This window comes from Megalops cyprinoides, chromosome 24, assembly GCF_013368585.1.
Source record: "Megalops cyprinoides isolate fMegCyp1 chromosome 24, fMegCyp1.pri, whole genome shotgun sequence".
In the NCBI taxonomy this organism is placed as follows: Eukaryota; Metazoa; Chordata; class Actinopteri; order Elopiformes; family Megalopidae; genus Megalops; species Megalops cyprinoides.
In genome coordinates this window covers 23959721-23977820 of record NC_050606.1, presented here as the reverse complement: position 1 = coordinate 23977820, position 18100 = coordinate 23959721, and the positions used below count along the sequence as shown (strand labels likewise).

General features: G+C 44.8%; 1 protein-coding gene across 1 annotated transcript; it reads left to right on the top strand.

Annotated features, from left to right (window-relative positions):
• The first annotated feature begins 2710 nt into the window (after positions 1-2710).
• Positions 2711-16552, top strand: LOC118771349 (neuritin-like). The gene is made up of 3 exons (XM_036519314.1): positions 2711-2959; positions 7169-7313; positions 16321-16552. The coding sequence occupies exons 1-3, from the start codon at positions 2905-2907 to the stop codon at positions 16550-16552; spliced, it is 432 nt and encodes a 143-aa protein (XP_036375207.1). The 5' UTR covers positions 2711-2904.
• Positions 16553-18100: the final 1548 nt, after the last annotated feature.

Below are 18100 nucleotides of genomic sequence, written 5' to 3'. Positions count from 1 at the left end.
AAGAAGTCACACATCACCATTTGCAAGGATATTTTTCTCAAGAGGGACCCGAAATATATCGTGTCTGTTAAGGTTTGCTGGAGTCCTTTCCCGAAGTCCTCCAAGCACATTAGTTTCCACACATATACACGGTTACAATCACTCACCACAGGAGGGCAAAATATTACAAATAAAATCAGACCATTCAGAGAACCATCCACTGAAAAAAATGAAACTGTCCCTGCTCTTCGGAGTTTTACAAACATTGCTCTGACAATATAAAACACTGCGGTGTGCACAACAAATGTTAATTGAGATGACCTAATAATATTTCAGCTAAGCCTAAATTATAATGATGATCCGTGATTATAAGGAAGCTTTCCCACTCAGGACCAGAGCCGGCCCTGACCAATTTGGTGCCCTAGGCAAGATTTTAGCTGGTGCCCCTTGCATCGCAGCCAATTCCACCACCACGGTTAGTTGTGGTTTTAAACTATTCTTTATGGTCAGAACATGACAAACACTTGCCCAACAGCAGAACATTTCACAAATCTGAGGCAGAACATTCAAAACAATTATAATGATAAAATCTTTTTTCAACATCAAAATATGCATGAGTAAAATTAAGTAAAATCCTTTTTCAGTCCTTTTTCCTCAACAAAATAAATATCTTAATAGAAAAATTAAGTGCTGCAGTGTGATACAGCACACATGTAAGACAACTCAGACTGCAAAGTGTTTTAAATGATAATGTCAAAAAATAAAACAAATAGACAAAGAAATCTTAGTTCTGGTCAGCATGCCAAACCCTTTGTACACATGGGCCGAAACATTTTGTAAGTGTTTTAGCTGACAATGTAAACAAAATAAAGACAAAAGAAAAATCTCAACTGTGGTCAGTATCTTCTGTACAAGTTTTAAACAAGCAAAGCCATTACCCTACAAGTTACAGGCAAGAAAGACAAGTCTGTCTACAGTCTCAGTTTTTAAAACTGCCCTGTGACAGCTGATAAATTTCTTGAATCCTCATTTTCGACAGTGCTAATGGGAAGCATGTCTTCTGCAATGCAATATGCAATTGCATTTGTGATGTCTTTGTGTCTTTTCGTTTTTTGTCGTAAGGCACAGTGCTGGAAAATGCTGATACGATCATTTGCTGCTGGGTAGTCACACTGGGTACTGGCCTGGTGCCTGTCGAGGGTCCACTAACAACACTCGTTTGGGACTGTAATTTCTCACTTTCTGCGTGTTCTAACGGGTGATATTGTTTCAAATAATGAAACAGGTTTGTGGTGTTGCCTGTCTTTGATGGCACGTGTCTTCGGCACAGTTTACATGACAGAAGACAGAAGATGATGTTGCAGAACCTAAAGAGCAGTTTATTTTTTTCTGTTGGTTATAACCACCATGACTGCATCTCTCAGTTGTGTGTACTTTAAGCCCCCAGACCAGACTGACCCTCCTGTAATTGCATAAATGTTAAATATTTTAATAAAGTGCATTGTATCTCAATGTGTGGAATCCAGCCAGATTCGCAGGAAATAATCCCTGGGAAGGCAGAACTAGGCCTACCCTTTAGGGATGTCAGGGCTCCGCCCCCTTAGCCGCGGTGTTCTCGTGTGTTTCCCCTGTGTTTCAGCCCCGCCCCGCTGCCTGTCTGCTCACCTGCACCCCATCACCTCGTCACCCCTGCCCTATATCTCCTCTGCGTGTCCCTGTCTGTTTGCTTGTTCGTTGCAGTGAGTTTTCCTGTCTCGTCCCCGCTCTAGCTAACCTGACGTTTGATTGCTGTTCGTGGATTTCTGCCTGTTTCTCGACTTCGCCCTTCGCCTGCCGTTTTGGTTCCGTCTGCCTGTTCCTGATTACCTGGTTACCGACTCTGCCTGCCCCGACTCCTGATCCTGGATCTGCCCCCGGACTGCCTTCCCGTGTCTCTGAATTCTGCCTGCCCCTGTACTACGAACTGCCTTACGATTTTCATTAAAACGCTTGGTTCCGCTTACCCGGTGGTCCGCGCTTGTGTCCCGATCCCCGTTCCTGACAAGGGAACTACACTAGCATTTCCCGAATCCAGTTATCTGAACGCACATTATATTTTCGCTATTTTAAATGAGCTGTCCGGGGACCCAGTTATTCACCGATTGGATGTGCGTGCAGCTGTGAATAGCAATAGTCCTTGCCACGGAAAAGGCAGCGCGCTCATTGCAGCGAGGTGTCCTCAATCCTGAGCGCGCCTTGCAAACGTTCTGCGTTCTATCTGATGTGTCTGGCGTAAAACAAACAAAAAAGTCAATTGACGTCAGCGCAAGGAAAAACAAGGTCTTTCCTTTATCAAAAATGAAGTGGTTGAGTCATTCCTCTGTCCATTTGGGTAACCCTCAGAAACACACCCTTGCCACTCCAATCACCTCATCCTATGAGCCCTAAATTATTTAAACCTTACTGGCGTTTGACACACAGAACTGAAGTACAACAATGGTACGGGTTGTCATCTTTTGGCCGCATCGTATGGACTGGATCAGGGGGTACACGGCGATAGTCTTCGGCGATGCCTGGGGGCGCGTTTAGTACCCAGATGTGGATAACATCGCGGTACTCTGAAAGGTTAGGCTATATAAGAAAAACCGTGCTTGTCTTATCTAGCAAATGAGAAAATGAAAAATAAGGGGGGTCTGTCATAGTCACTACTACGTCATCCGAGCAATGTCGGCATGAGGCAAAAAGGCATCACCGCCCTCGTTTAATGGTGTGCACTGGTTCTCTCCTCTTCGCCTCAGTGTCCGCGCACGTAAAAAAGGGTAAGAGAAAACTAAAATCGTTGATGCTCCTGGACGTTGTGGAAATGCCTGATGTGCAGAATTTACTCCTGTTTTTCCGTACAGTAATTTAAAATGTGCTCACTCAAATGGTTTTACCAAATGTAGGATGGGATTAACTTTGACCGGCAGATATATCTCACTGTTTCTTGCTGTGCCATTAGGTGAGTCTGGGACTACCCATTTCTCTGTGGATAAGTATTGCATGGTGTAGTACTTTTGTCCTAATTTGTCCTGTCGCAAAACAATTCCAGAATTGTATTCCTGTAAATTAGTTAAAATTACGACATGTAGCCTGTTTTACACACATGGAAACCTAAAAATCAGATTAAAACCTAAATTAAAATGTGTCTACAGTTGCAGTGAATATTGTTCTATTTAAATCACACTGGTTACGATAAATATTAGTGTTTTAAAACGCGTGTTTTAAAAGAATTTAACATGACTCGGACAACCTCAGTTAATAGCCGAATATTCCCTGCTTTAAATAGAAAGGGCCGCCTGAACCACAGCACAGCCATCTCACATTGCATAACATTACAGCTAGCGAAAGGAGTCCAGTGGCATTGCAGTCTAAATAGGTCGACAGCGGCATTAATATTTCACACCGCATCAGCGCGTGAAGTGAGGGAAAATATATCCACCTGAAACTACACTAACTCACTGGGACTCGGTGCTAAAATCCTTATGCGGCGAGGTCATTGGTAATTTGTTATCAGTTTAAAGACAGTAGATAAATACATGTTAAACATACTAGGCAGAAAATCATTGCAACAGTGTGCTGTATTATTACAAATTGACAGACACAACTATCATCTCGAACGACAATATTTCACGAATGACATCTCTAGATTGCACCAACGTGCGCACCGCAGTATAATTTTATTTTTTCCATGGCTTACTTACATTTCTAACAACTGAATAATGTAGAATGTAGTTTTAAAATTAAAACAGAGTAAATAAGTTCAAACTATCAATAAAATATCGTAATACCCTCGCTATTAATAGTAAATACCTTTTAGGGTTTTAAAATTTAATCCATCGTCTAGTGAATGGGGGTATATGAAATTCATCATTTTTGTAGATAGTTCTGTCGTTTGCTTGTGTAGCCTACATCTATAATAAAAACATTAAATCATTTCAATGCTTGATTTTGTATGAGATAAATTACAATCTAGACGTCTTCGTTAACAAACCGTTACAAACACGGGACCACTACAGCATTTCACTATAAAACGGAAAGCAGTCCCATGAATCAGAGAATTATGTAAAAATGTTTATTTAAACTGCGTACTAGCCACAGGGCTATTCTGTAGTTGTCGTACACGCAGTTTGTACAATAACAATGGTAGGCGATATTTGGATCACGGGAAATCGTCCCTCGATTATTTCTCAATAGAGGTCTACATGTTGGTAGAACAAATGTTATCACGTCTCCCTACTACGTTCTCTGTCAGTATCGAGTCATTTTATACGGTACGCTAAGTAACAGCGGCTTCCCTGAGTGGAATTGGACTTTGACAGAATAATGGACCCTCTTGATTCCCATCTCTGTATCAATTAGTTGAAGATGTCGTGTTCCTAAAATTACCTGAAGACCAACTGGATATTGAAATGCTCTTTAATAAAAACGCACATGTACACTAAAGCGTGTCAATATTCTTTTTACTGGTATGACCTTTTCAGAATACAGCTATCCTTTAAACCTTTGATGTAGGCAGAAAAAACGATGAAAGTACCGGGTGCTTGAGGTAATATGGAAAATATGCAGCCATATGGGTTGGGTAAGGGTATAATTTCTTTCGGAAGGACAGCATTCTTTCCCGATATACTGCTAACATTATGATGTCTCTTTCATAGCTTCTGTCATGTTAATACGTCTTTACACGTTTGTTATTTTCAGTCTTATTTTGCACTTTTCAAAGGGGACAGATTAGGGAAATCATTGATACATTTTGCCTGAAAGGGTTCGGGAAATACATGTGTGTGTATAGTAGCTATAGGAAAATACAACATCATGGATGGTTTCCAGCGTAGAGATACGATTTGTTTTTTGTTTTTTGTTTTTTTTTTGCAATTGGGGGAAGCCACCTCTGTTATTAGGGTTATTATTAGAAATCGAGGTTAATAAACTCACATTACATTCAAGTTCAGCATCAGAATTAGACATGTTCTGTGTAGACTTGGTAACTGGCAGCAAGTAAAAGTAGAGGCAGTTATTCGCATCTTGTCCGCTGGAATGCGGATGTTTGTGGGAAGCAAAACACGCTGGCCTCATTTCTTGATGATTTTATCGATTGACCTTGTCAAATAAACACAAAACACTGTCCGCTTTCAGAACGCACAATTGTAAAATTGCGGATGGACAAAAAGAAACCTTTGTGAATTCTATTCAAATAGTCTGAATAAACAGGTCGATGGTGTCAGTTTCAGTCGAACGTGTATGTCTTCACTTTTCACCTTTAATAACAGGCCTAATAACAACACCACTAAATTACGGGAGTAGTAATTATCGGGGCCTGTATTTATCTGTTGATTATTATTATTATTATTATTACTAATACTACTAGTCGAAGACAGAGGACTGTTCTGTGCTCCAGCTTCTCCGCTGAAGCCCGTGGCCTAAATAACGACAGTTCCACTAATCAGCAGTACAAAAGCTCAGCCTCTACCTCACACCCGCCTCCATCAGCGCTAAGCAAGATGGATATGAAGTACATGCTCTACTGTCTGTAACCGTTCCACGAGCTCTCCGCTTGAGTGGCTGCGGTCAATCACATCAATTTACTAAATCACCTGCTCAACGAACCGTAGGCACCTGGAAGGAAAACACATGCCTTCTATTGCTGTCTTCCAAAGCGAAAACAATTGGTTCGGTCAAGATTAAAGAGACGTTACAGCACCTCTGTGTCGAACCACCCGTTATGTCACGTGTTCTCTCGAACGCAACCCCTTAACTGACTGTTTAATAGAACAACGTCTATGACTAGAATCCACCCATGAGCGCACACGCACACTCTTTCTTGCGCAAGCATGCGCGCGCGCGCGCACACACACACACACACATTTAATGGATTTTCTATCCTCTCCTGTATATTAAGCATGGCGCCCCACCCCCAGACCCCACCCACCTTCACGCGCACATCATCACACAGAAATACATCTCCCGTCTTTACTTCAGGCGCATTACCTCATCCTCCATTGTTGCTTCATTCGCACAGATAGACAGGTGGCGTGCCACATTATGTATGAATCTCTGAAAGAAGCAAATTATCCAGTATATATTATTGGAAATAAGTAACATGTACCTTAAGTAGTTTGTGCAATTAATAATATATTGCTGTACAACCATATCCTTCAAATTAATACATTAAAACCAATTGTAGAAAAGGGCCACATGTGTCTGTTTCTGTCTTGTCTTTGTCTTTGTTTGCGCACCACCCCCACCTCTCACAGGCACTTGTTTACAACTCAGCTGAAACCTGACCAAACCGGTCCTGCTGCTCCCCTTATCAGCAGGACCCCCACAGGGAACTCGAGGCACAGGCGCACCCCCAAGGATGGCCCCCAGGTCACCATTCGCCCTCGGACCTGCCCATATCCCTTGGCCACCAATCAGGGCCTCAATTGGGCCGGGGATACGGGACAAGATAAAGGTGGTAGTGACCTCCCCCACCTCAGTACCGCAACAATATCTGGGAGGTGAAGAACTGGGGAGACCAAGCCTTTGGAGAACAAACATTGTGCTGTTGTTGTGTGTGTCTGTGCCAAAGTAAGTAGTATGCAAGTATGTAAGTAGTAAGTTCAACTGGTTGTAATATAATTGCCTGTAGAGAGAGAGGGGTGTGCATGTTAATTAAGATAGTGTGTCCTTAATGTATAAATGTTTTCATAGCCATTCATGCAGTCCAAGCCTGTATGCCTCATGCCTGTTTGTATATTGTACATTCTATGGACCCAACAGTACTGATCATTCTCCCTGCTTACTCTTCGCAGGAAACCACACACACACACACACACACACATACATCCATCCAATCAAATTCCCCAATAAACAACTGAACCCGGAACCTGACTCCTGTGTCCTGACCGACACCCCACTGTGACAGCAAATTAGCCTGAACCTAGTACGGGTGAAACTGCCCCCTCAGTTTCACCAATGTACAGTATTATTAGGGTTTGGCGGTTCGATTTCTTTAAAAAAACATCCAGAAAAAAACTCCACAGATAAAAAGCAGAATGATTAAACAGTATGATTTTTTAAAGAAGCAAATCAAGGAAATATGTAACATCCATGTAAGAATCGTCAGATTTACAGCCTGTAACGCACGAGCATAATATCTACTATAACTGGCGTTTGACTCTAATTTCAGTGTATCTGCTGGAGGCGGTGGGAGCTGTGGGGGCATGTGATGCCGTATTTACAGGTTTTTCAGACTGCCTACTCAGACTGGGCGAAAATATGGTCAACTACCCAAAGGAGCTTGACGAGAGAGAAAACCTACAGACCATCTGTTCGTAAGTTGCTTTTTACCCTGCAGAATTCTTTCTATTCAGAGAAAAAAGACCTAAACAGGCTCACGCAACCCAGTCCACGAAGACTAAGACTGGAAGACAGATGGCACGAGACCTCCCTCATTAATTCGATTAGTGCCCTCACCAAAACTACCAGAAAGCGCGTGATACAGTGTAATGGCCGTAATCAAAAAGCACTCTTTAACTGAAATGAAATATACCAATTTGCATACATGGTTGATGGAGGTGGTCGAATATTTACATTTACATTACATTTATTCAGTTAGCAGACGCTTTTATCCAAAGCGACGTACGAAAGTGCATATAGTGGGCAAACAACAGGCACAAGGGCAAGATGTGTCATACAATGCAGATAGTGCTGAAGCTGAGCACAACAGCGAGATAGAACTAATCTGATCTAAGGTTACATATATTAAATACAGTCACTGGGACAATAAAGTTCTGCTATACTACCTAAGCAAAAATGTGCTACAAAGACAACGTAAGAGATAGTGCTACAAGTACGAGCCAAGAATCTTAGATTAACAAGATCAAAAGGAATATGATCTCTTTTAGCACCCCATGATTCATAGTTGAATAGAAATTTAGTTGAAACCGAATGTAGCAGGAGCTACTATGCAAACTACGCCACCTTGGGAGTTGCACCCAAAGAATTAATTCTCTACCCCTCTGTGGTAACACGTTGGTTTCATACACAGGCCCCTTCAATTTAATGAAGCAACCAGAGACGTGAATCCCATAAAAAAAATATTGTTTATTACAGCAAAAGCAAACAAGTATTAAAACACAGATTTTATCAATAAAAAAAATAGTTGCTCCTCCTCCACGCCAGTAGGGGAGGTACGGCTGTAATGCCTGCGGGTGAGAGAGCTACCGGGGAGAGTCAGTGACTTACCGGAAAGGGACCAACCAAGCACACGTGACCGTAGCCGACATTCACACACTGCAAAATGGTGAAGCACAAGTAAGTGAAACAACCTCAGGTGACTCAATGTCTGCACACGCACACCCACACTTAAGTGAACAAAAGATCCCCTTCCGAAGCGCGCGGTCACCCGTCTCCACCGACACGGAGTCTCACACCGCGCACACACTCAACCAAAAAGAAAACAATTTTAAAACAAAACGGAGGCCGAGCCCCAACTCTACAGTTGGTTTGTCCAATAAGCTAAAGATTATCGATACCCGACACCACACAGAATGTAAGCAACCCGTCGCTTGCTAGCTACTGGGAAAGGGGGCTTGCTTGCTAGGCAAGTCCGTGGGTCTGGTAACACGATATGCGCTAGCAACAATTTATAAAAGCTAGCTAGCTAAAACACTCAGGCAAAACAGCAGCCAGCCATCCTTGGGAATATAATGACAGCGATCTCAATCAAGCAGCGCCCGTATGTCCACAGGAACCTAGAATGAACAAGTTTCGTCAGATTTGCCAAAAGCAGTACGACAAGTGGATGAAGACGCCAGCCTACCTTCTCGGGACATGTATTCAGAGTGCCCAGGGGAAAACCGGAACCAAACAGGTAAGACGTTCTCTTTTCTCTTTGGCTACCACAACCTATTTATAGGAATAGGGAATTGATTGTGTTTCCTGACCGCCAACCGAGTAGCTGGTTGCCTGGTAACCGCGCATTGAGCGTCCAACCAGCTAGCTATGCCACAATATACCCCGAGGTTTTGTATCGGCGTCCCGACGATAAACTACACTAATTCCAGGGTCTAAATATAGCAGATAGCATACCACTAGAACCAGGTACCTGGGAATCCGCATGACCCCTTACCCTCCCCACTGATGTCTCTGGTAGGTGGTGGATGTTAGTGTGCCTTCCTGCAGTGGTACGGGTTGTTCTACGCAGTGGGACACCACTGGGACCTAGACCATCCCTAGGAGAACCTGAGGATACGACGGTTGGGTTAGGCAGTATGGCTTGTGCTGCAGGTGCTAACGTCTCGGTCGTAATCCATAGATCCCCTTCCTCCTCCGTGGAATCCTCTACTGGTGCCGGGGCATCATCAGCATTCCTAAGGGTAAGATCAGGAGCAAGGTTTGTAGGAACTAATTTCAACATGGTTCTGTGAACATGTTTTACCTGCTGCAGATTGTCGAGGGGTGCAATTGTGTATACAGGTCCTCCTTCTGGTGCCCTCAAGACCTTGTACACAGTGGGACTCCACTGATCCTGAATTTTGTTCCGACCCCTTACACCACAGTCCCTCAGGTAGACTAGCTGATTTTCTTTCAGCTGAACGTCACCTACCCCTTGATCGTGTTTGATTTTCCGACGTTGTGCTGCTGCCTTCAGTCGCTCTCTTGCCCCATCATAGGCTACCTGTAGTCTGCGCCGGTGTTCCTGAACCCACTCTACCACCCCACCTGGTGCAGGTTCCCGCACTCTCCCTAACAGGAAGTCAATGGGTAACTGGGGTTCCTGACCAAACATCAGGAAGAAAGGAGACTCCCCGGTTGCTTGATGGGTCGTGGTATTGTAGGCGAAGGTGACTTGTGGGAGGTATTCGGTCCACTCAATTTTCCTTGTCAAGGGTAAGGTGCGCAGCAAATCATGCAGGGTTCGATTGAACCGTTCACACTGCCCGTTTCCTTGGGGGTGGTAGGGTGTGGTACGGGTCTTTTGGATGCCATAAAGGTCACACAACTGCTGTATAAGGGCACTCTCAAAATTTCGGCCTTGGTCCGAGTGGATCCTAGCTGGCACTCCAAACTTATAAAACCACTCCTGTACGAGTACCCTAGCAACGGTTGAAGCACGCTGGTCCCTGGTGGGGATGGCCTGTGTGTATTTAGAGAACACATCTGTCATTATTAATACTTGCTCCCTCCCATCTCTTGAAGGCTCTAAAAGGGTAAAATCGATTGCTAATATCTGATTTGGCTGAGAGGCTAGCAGGTGACCCATGAAGGTCCTGACCTGAGGCTGGGTGGCTTTGGCTAAGGTGCACCGCTCACACCTGTGGCACCAGTCCCTAATATCCTGGTGCATCCCTGGCCAATAACACCTCTGTCTCACCAATTCTGTGGTGCGCTCCACACCCTGGTGTCCATGGTCATTGTGCAGCTGGAGAAGCACCTCTTCTCTTAACGCCTCTGGTAGGAGCAGCTGGTAGACTGGCTCCCCACCATCTGGCCGATAAATACTCCTGTAGAGGAGCCCATCTAGTTCCACCACCCTATCCCACTGGCGGAGCAACTCTAGCACGGACTTAGGGAGTAGCTTCCTCTCGTGCTGGTCAGGTCCCCGTTCCCTCCGCCAAAACTGCTGAAAGCCACTTATGGTAGGATCTGCTTCCTGCAACACACACAAGTCAGTAGCCGAGTGGCATGGTAATGCAGAGATGAGGGACTGTATCACTTCCCTTTTCTCCATCTGATCGCCTCTCTGTTGCAGGGATTCTGGAAGTGGTGTCCCTGGCAAGGTCTTCTCGATGGTGGCGGATCCGTCAGACCCATACTGCCTAGATAGAGAGTCTGCATTCCCATTAGAGCGACCCGGACGATATTTGATGGTAAACTCAAACGCTGACAGTTGGGCAGCCCAGCGCTGTTCTGTGGCCCCCAACTTTGCAGTAGTAAGGTGGCTCAGGGGGTTATTATCTGTGTACACAACACATCTTTGTCCCAACAGATATTCTCTGAACTTCTCAGTCATAGCCCATTTTAGCGCAAGGAACTCCAGCTTCATTGAACTGTAATTAGACATGTTCCGTTCAGTGGGCCGGAGTCCACGGCTGGCATAAGCGATGGGCCTGACCTTGCCATCCTGCTCCTGGGAAAGAACAGCGCCCAGGCCTTTGTGACTAGCATCAATCTCCAGGATAAAAGGTAAAGAAAAGTTTGCATATGCTAACACAGGTGCCGCCACTAACCTTGCCTTCAGCTCTTGGAACGCTTGCTCACACTCTTCTGTCCAGTTGCCCTCCAGGGTTCTCTGTACTCCCTTCCTTGGTCCAGTCATCTCGGCCACCAGGCGGTGCAGGGGGGCAGCCAATTTCGCGAAGCCATCAACAAACCTTCGATAGTAACTGGCGAACCCTAAAAAGGACCTCAGTTCGGAGACGTCAACAGGCCGCGCCCAATTGGAGACTGCAGAGATCTTCTCGGGATCGGTGGAGACACCTGCGCTGGAGATCACATGCCCAAGGTAACTGACTTCCTTCCGTAGGAAGCAGCATTTCTCCAGCTTTGCTTTCAGGCCTTCCTGTTGGAGGCGACCCAAGACCAGCTTGAGACGCTCCACATGCTCATCCACTGTTGAGGAGAAGACCACCACATCATCAAGATATAACAGTAATGATTGAAAACGCTGGTCCCCGAACATGCGTTCCATCAACCTTTGAAAGGTGCTTGGAGCATTGCACAGCCCAAAGGGCATTCGATTAAACTCAAACAGCCCAAAGGGCGTGCAAAAGGCAGTCTTGGCCTTGTCTTGTTCTGCTACCGGGACCTGGTTATAGCCACTGGCTAAGTCCATGGTGGAAAACCACCGTGCCCCAGACAAAGCATCAAGGGACTCCTCAATGCGAGGGAGTGGGAAAGCATCCTTACGTGTCTTGCTGCTTAGCTGTCGGTAATCCACACACATGCGTAGGCTGCCATCTTTTTTCTTCACCAGGACAATGGGGGAGGCGTAGGGGCTGCTGCTTTCCCTGATGACCTGGCTATCCAGCAGCTGCCGAATATGGGCCTTAACGGCCTCATACTCTGAGGGAGGTATACGTCGGTACCTCTGGCGGACTGGGGCTTCATCTAGTAAAGGGATCTCATGGCAAATAAGGTTAGTACAACCTAAATCTCCCTCATGCCCAGAAAACACAGACTGATAGCGGTGCAGCAAAGAACGTACTTTGTGTTGTTCCAAGTCAGTTAATTCAGACAAGTCAACTGCATCAATATACTCCAGGGCCGGCTTCCCCTGAACAGTCTGAGAGGAGAGGTTAGCTGTAACCATGGGGCTGGGCTTTTCCTGCACTGCACTTACACCTTTGGGCAGATTGACAATATAGGCATGACTCAATACACCCATCCTAGTGCGTGGGTGGAGGGAAACCTCTGTGACCCCCACATTAACGACGGGAATATACGCAGTACCCCGATGTATTGTCACCATAGCTGGAGACACTAACAAACCAGCTGGCAAGGCCTCTCCATGATCGAGGGGCTCAAACAACACTGCACCCAATGGGTCAGCATATTGCTGGGAACACGTTGCAGCTACGAGTTTCATAGTGCCCCCTGGGATGCGTATGACTCTCCCACCTCTAACCCTTAGGACACCCGGTTTTTCTAAAGTATCCGAGACTTGGTGACAGTGCTGTAAAACCTGTTGCCAGGGATTGCCGCTTTGCTGCACAGAGGGGAGATCGAACAGGGCAGGGCCATGCTGTCTGAAAAGTTCATCATAGCATTCACGTATCACATTCATTCCTATGATACCTGGCACTCCCTGTTTATTTAAAACGCCCGGGGGGTCTTTAACCACCAATACCCCCCGCTTGGAGACCACCTTTCCCAATACCTCTACATCTAACTCCAAATAGCCAATGTAGGGGATATCAAGCCCATTTGCTGCTTGTAGCTTTAGCCAGTGACAATTTTTAAGTTTCTCCCCACCCCAAGGTTCAAAATTTTGCCGAAAAAAACTCTCAGTAATAGTCGAGACCATAGAACCTGTGTCCAACAGGCAAGGAACATTCACACCCCCGATTTTTACCATTACTTGTGGACAAGAACCTAACAGTTTTTCAACAGGCTGGTTGCTCACCGGGATAGTGGGACTTGAGCCAGAGAGGGCCCCTTCTGAGCTGTGGCTCCGCAGATCAGAGGGCCTCAGTTTCCCGACAGCTGCTGGGCAGTCTGCATGGCTGGTAGATGGGAGGTTGGCTGGACCTGAGGGGCTACACGTTCGTTAACACAGTTACGTGCAAAATGTCCTGGCTTTTCACACCTCCTACAAATGATTGGGCCCTCCCTATTGTACTGCCTGCGAGGGTGTTGCAACGATGACACGCTCTGTGTCAGCTGACTAATTTGTTCTTGCTGCTGCTTCAACATTTGCCTTAATTCTGCCATTTCAGATTCCCATCCCGCACTAGGCCTAAGCTCTGGCCTCCCCCGGACTTCACACTGCCTGCCACAAATGGAAGGAACAGAATAACTCCTTGTCCTCGCTTCACTGGGCATTCCTTCTCGCTCCCACCTGATGGCTTCACCCCGGACATCTAGCAGCGTATAGTCTGGATGACGGCGGACAATCTGTTTCAGCTCTCTACGAAGAGAAGTGTCATTAACGTTATCAACAAATTGGTCCCTTAATAGAATTGCAGAGTTAGGCACTCTATTAGGCGCACTCTGGACTACCTTCTCCATGAGCGCCATCAGAGCATGGGAATATTCCTGAAGGGACTCTCCCTCTAACTGTTTCCGAGAGAAGAACTGTTCTTGTAATGCTACATATGACTGTGAGCACCCATAAAGATCTTGTAAGATGGCAAAAATCCTCTCTGGGTCCTCTCTGTCAGCTCTAGGTCTGAATTTTATCTCGTCCTTTGCCTCTCCCTCCAGGTGGTCATAAATAAAGTATGCCTGATCAATGGTGGACAAATGCCTTGCCCGCATACACAAGCGCACCTCTTCCATCCATTCTCCTATACACACACCAGTACTGCCTCGAAACATAGGGCACCTTCTTTCTCGAGGGACATACAATACCCTCTCAGTGACCAGGGTGTTACCCTCAGGGTTTAAAAACATTGGACCAGTGGAGGGTGTAGGCTCATTCACAGTGGCTTGGGTCCGAAGAAGGCTCTGTGCTTCTGCGCGTTCCCGTACCAGACGTTCGTTATCGGCCTTCAGCTGCAGAATCACCTCTCTCAGTTCCTGCAATTCACTTTCCATTGTTACACCACAAATCACACAGTACAATGATGACGAGGCTGAACTGTCGCTGTTGAGGAGGCTCCAAGGTACCGATGAGGGCTTCGCTAGCTGCTGTTTTGCCTTACACCACTAATTTCTTATAAACAATTGTTACCACTTCACAATGACAAACCAACTGGCAAAAATACAGAATGCACGTCTCTGTTTGTATAATCCTGCCGACTGCGCCAGAATGTAGCAGGAGCTACTATGCAAACTACGCCACCTTGGGAGTTGCACCCAAAGAATTAATTCTCTACCCCTCTGTGGTAACACGTTGGTTTCATACACAGGCCCCTTCAATTTAATGAAGCAACCAGAGACGTGAATCCCATAAAAAAAATATTGTTTATTACAGCAAAAGCAAACAAGTATTAAAACACAGATTTTATCAATAAAAAAATAGTTGCTCCTCCTCCACGCCAGTAGGGGAGATACGGCTGTAATGCCTGCGGGTGAGAGAGCTACCGGGGAGAGTCAGTGACTTACCGGAAAGGGACCAACCAAGCACACGTGACCGTAGCCGACATTCACACACTGCAAAATGGTGAAGCACAAGTAAGTGAAACAACCTCAGGTGACTCAATGTCTGCACACGCACACCCACACTTAAGTGAACAAAAGATCCCCTTCCGAAGCGCGCGGTCACCCGTCTCCACCGACACGGAGTCTCACACCGCGCACACACTCAACCAAAAAGAAAACAATTTTAAAACAAAACGGAGGCCGAGCCCCAACTCTACAGTTGGTTTGTCCAATAAGCTAAAGATTATCGATACCCGACACCACACAGAATGTAAGCAACCCGTCGCTTGCTAGCTACTGGGAAAGGGGGCTTGCTTGCTAGGCAAGTCCGTGGGTCTGGTAACACGATATGCGCTAGCAACAATTTATAAAAGCTAGCTAGCTAAAACACTCAGGCAAAACAGCAGCCAGCCATCCTTGGGAATATAATGACAGCGATCTCAATCAAGCAGCGCCCGTATGTCCACAGGAACCTAGAATGAACAAGTTTCGTCAGATTTGCCAAAAGCAGTACGACAAGTGGATGAAGACGCCAGCCTACCTTCTCGGGACATGTATTCAGAGTGCCCAGGGGAAAACTGGAACCAAACAGGTAAGACGTTCTCTTTTCTCTTTGGCTACCACAACCTATTTATAGGAATAGGGAATTGATTGTGTTTCCTGACCGCCAACCGAGTAGCTGGTTGCCTGGTAACCGCGCATTGAGCGTCCAACCAGCTAGCTATGCCACACATATATACATACATCGAATATATCTTACCATTTTAATATTTTGGGAGTCAGTTGGACGAAATGGAGGAGATTAGCTAGCTAGCATTACTGTATAGGCCTATTGGTAAATCTTAAGCAACAATGACAAACTAAACGTTGCTCAGATCGACCAAATAACTAATTATTGGAGATTAATTTGTTTAAAACCGAAACGTGGATGAAACTAAGTTCAAAAACTCGGATCTGTCTGAATCTGTTGGCATATGCGACGGAGCCAACTTCTGGTACGGTTTTAAAAGACAGGTGAGATGCGAGGCATCTGTCGCGTCTTCTCGCCTCTGCGCGGAGTAGTGATGAAGAACTCTGATTTCCCACGGGGAAAAGCGATTACCACAGACGAGGTAGAGCAGGGTCCCGCTGGCACCTCGATAATTCATTATTTATTACTAATGTATTGACTCGACATACGGCTTTGTGGGGGTAGCTTAACAGTGGGTAGTTTTTTTTTTGCGAAATTTACGAAAAGGGGGTAATTACGTGTCTGTTAACTTATGGTATCTATCATAATACACAAAATAATGTTTTACGTTATTACGTGAAGAGCTGTAATTCCTGGAGGTATTAAATAGCAGAATAATATAAAAAACGAGGAAATGAAAAACAGTAACAAGTTCCTTTGATTAGCCTATTCGACAAATCTACAATTGAAATAGGTAAACAGAGTACAATCGATTGAGAATGTATTCATGCCCTCTTTTTATTCCCATCATATATCATTATAATTGGATTTCTGAGACATCTCTCTGCTTATCTGATTTGCAGATACTGGGATGACTTCCACTCATGCGCCACCACCGCGCTCGCGGACTGTCAGGAAGGTGCCACGGATTTATGGGAAAAACTCAAAAAGGAATCCCATAACCTGGGATTCCGTGGCAGTCTATTTGAACTGTGCGCAGGGGCGAACGGCTCTGCTAGACCCACTGTCACGTTCGGTGTCATGTTTTTTACAGCACTTTCACCCCCAGCTCTGGTGACATGGTGTGCTTTTTAGGAACAAAACAACAGCGACGACGACGACGAACGTGAAAATAGCGACAAAGTAGACAATCGATTAAAAAACACATAGATTGCCATACGGATTCGGAGGAGAGGTCCTGAATTTGATTTATACATCGGCAGGTCGTCTTCTGGGAATACTTTATCGCTGTCAGACCTGGGATCGAATACAATCCGTACTTAGAACTAGCTGTATCGATTGAATTTGAGTTATATAGTAAATACTAATTTATTTTACCCTGTCGCAGTTGCGGTCGTATACAGCGGAATTACATATTGTGTTTAACATAGCTATTTTAGATCTCAAAATCCATAGCTCTTTGTCGGGACTCATGCCGAGAAAATCGAGAAACAGGCTTATATATTTGTGAAGTATCAGGCATGACAAGCACAATATCAGCATTTTAATTGAATAACAGAAGTAGGCCTATAGAATTGTAGTTCGCCCCAGGTCCTCTTTCGACTTTAATTTTTAACTCATTTTCATTGACCAAATGTAATGTCAAGCCCAGTATAAACGTAGCAACTCGTAGTGGACATCACTTATCTATACTTTCCTACGCAAACTCAGTCACCGCGTTCCGAAGAACAAAAAAAGGAAATGCAAAAATGAAAAGAACACTTAGGAACGCCTGGAGTCATTTAGAAGTTTTGAGTAGAGGAAATCGATGGCATATGGACTGCTATGGAAAATAACGCTGCTGCCGTCTGATCTAAAACATAAATAAATAAAATAGAATGAATAGAATGATTTTTGACTGTTGTCACTTCGCTCCAGTGTTTTCGTCATTACGATAGGATATCTTCACATGCCTGCACAGAGAAAAAATCTGAACGAACCGAACCACGAGAATATGCTGGCTGCAAAAATGAATTGGATGAAGTGAAATTTCCTAGCTTTATTTGATGTTACCGAGGCGTAGGTCACCTTTCACAGCCTAATTAAATGTTATTTTGTTTGTTCGTTTATGGGAATGTTGCTTATAATACCTGATTATCCCAGAACAAGAGAAACGGAAAAATGAATTGGACTGATGCACATCAAATGATTTTGAGAGACACTGATAACTAAACCCATGGTAAACATGATATAGGCATACTCAAAACTCAACGCATGCAATTAGATAAAACAGTTACTGTTTGAAACAAGAATGTGTGGTGTTCTTTTGAAAAAGAAAAAAAAAGACAAAAGTGGATTATTTCGCTCATAAAAGCAATGTTAGTCTGGAATTCTAAAATATATGCAGCCTGGCGAACTGGGACCAGCACAGGACACAAAAATCTTTTGGGGCCTTTTATTCCATTAGTTAGAATGGACTTTTCCTTCTTTACAAAATAAAATAAATAAAGTACAGGGAGCGTCGTTTCATTTTATTTCTTTCTCTTTCTCACGCTACATGCGCATCCTACATGTACAGGTAACAAATAACCGTTAGCTCTCCATGTAAGGGTTCTTCAAATTCTATCATTAAGCGTAATGCAAAGTTTGTAATACATAAAATTAAATACAACATAAAATACAGTAACGGCCCGCTCTAATAGG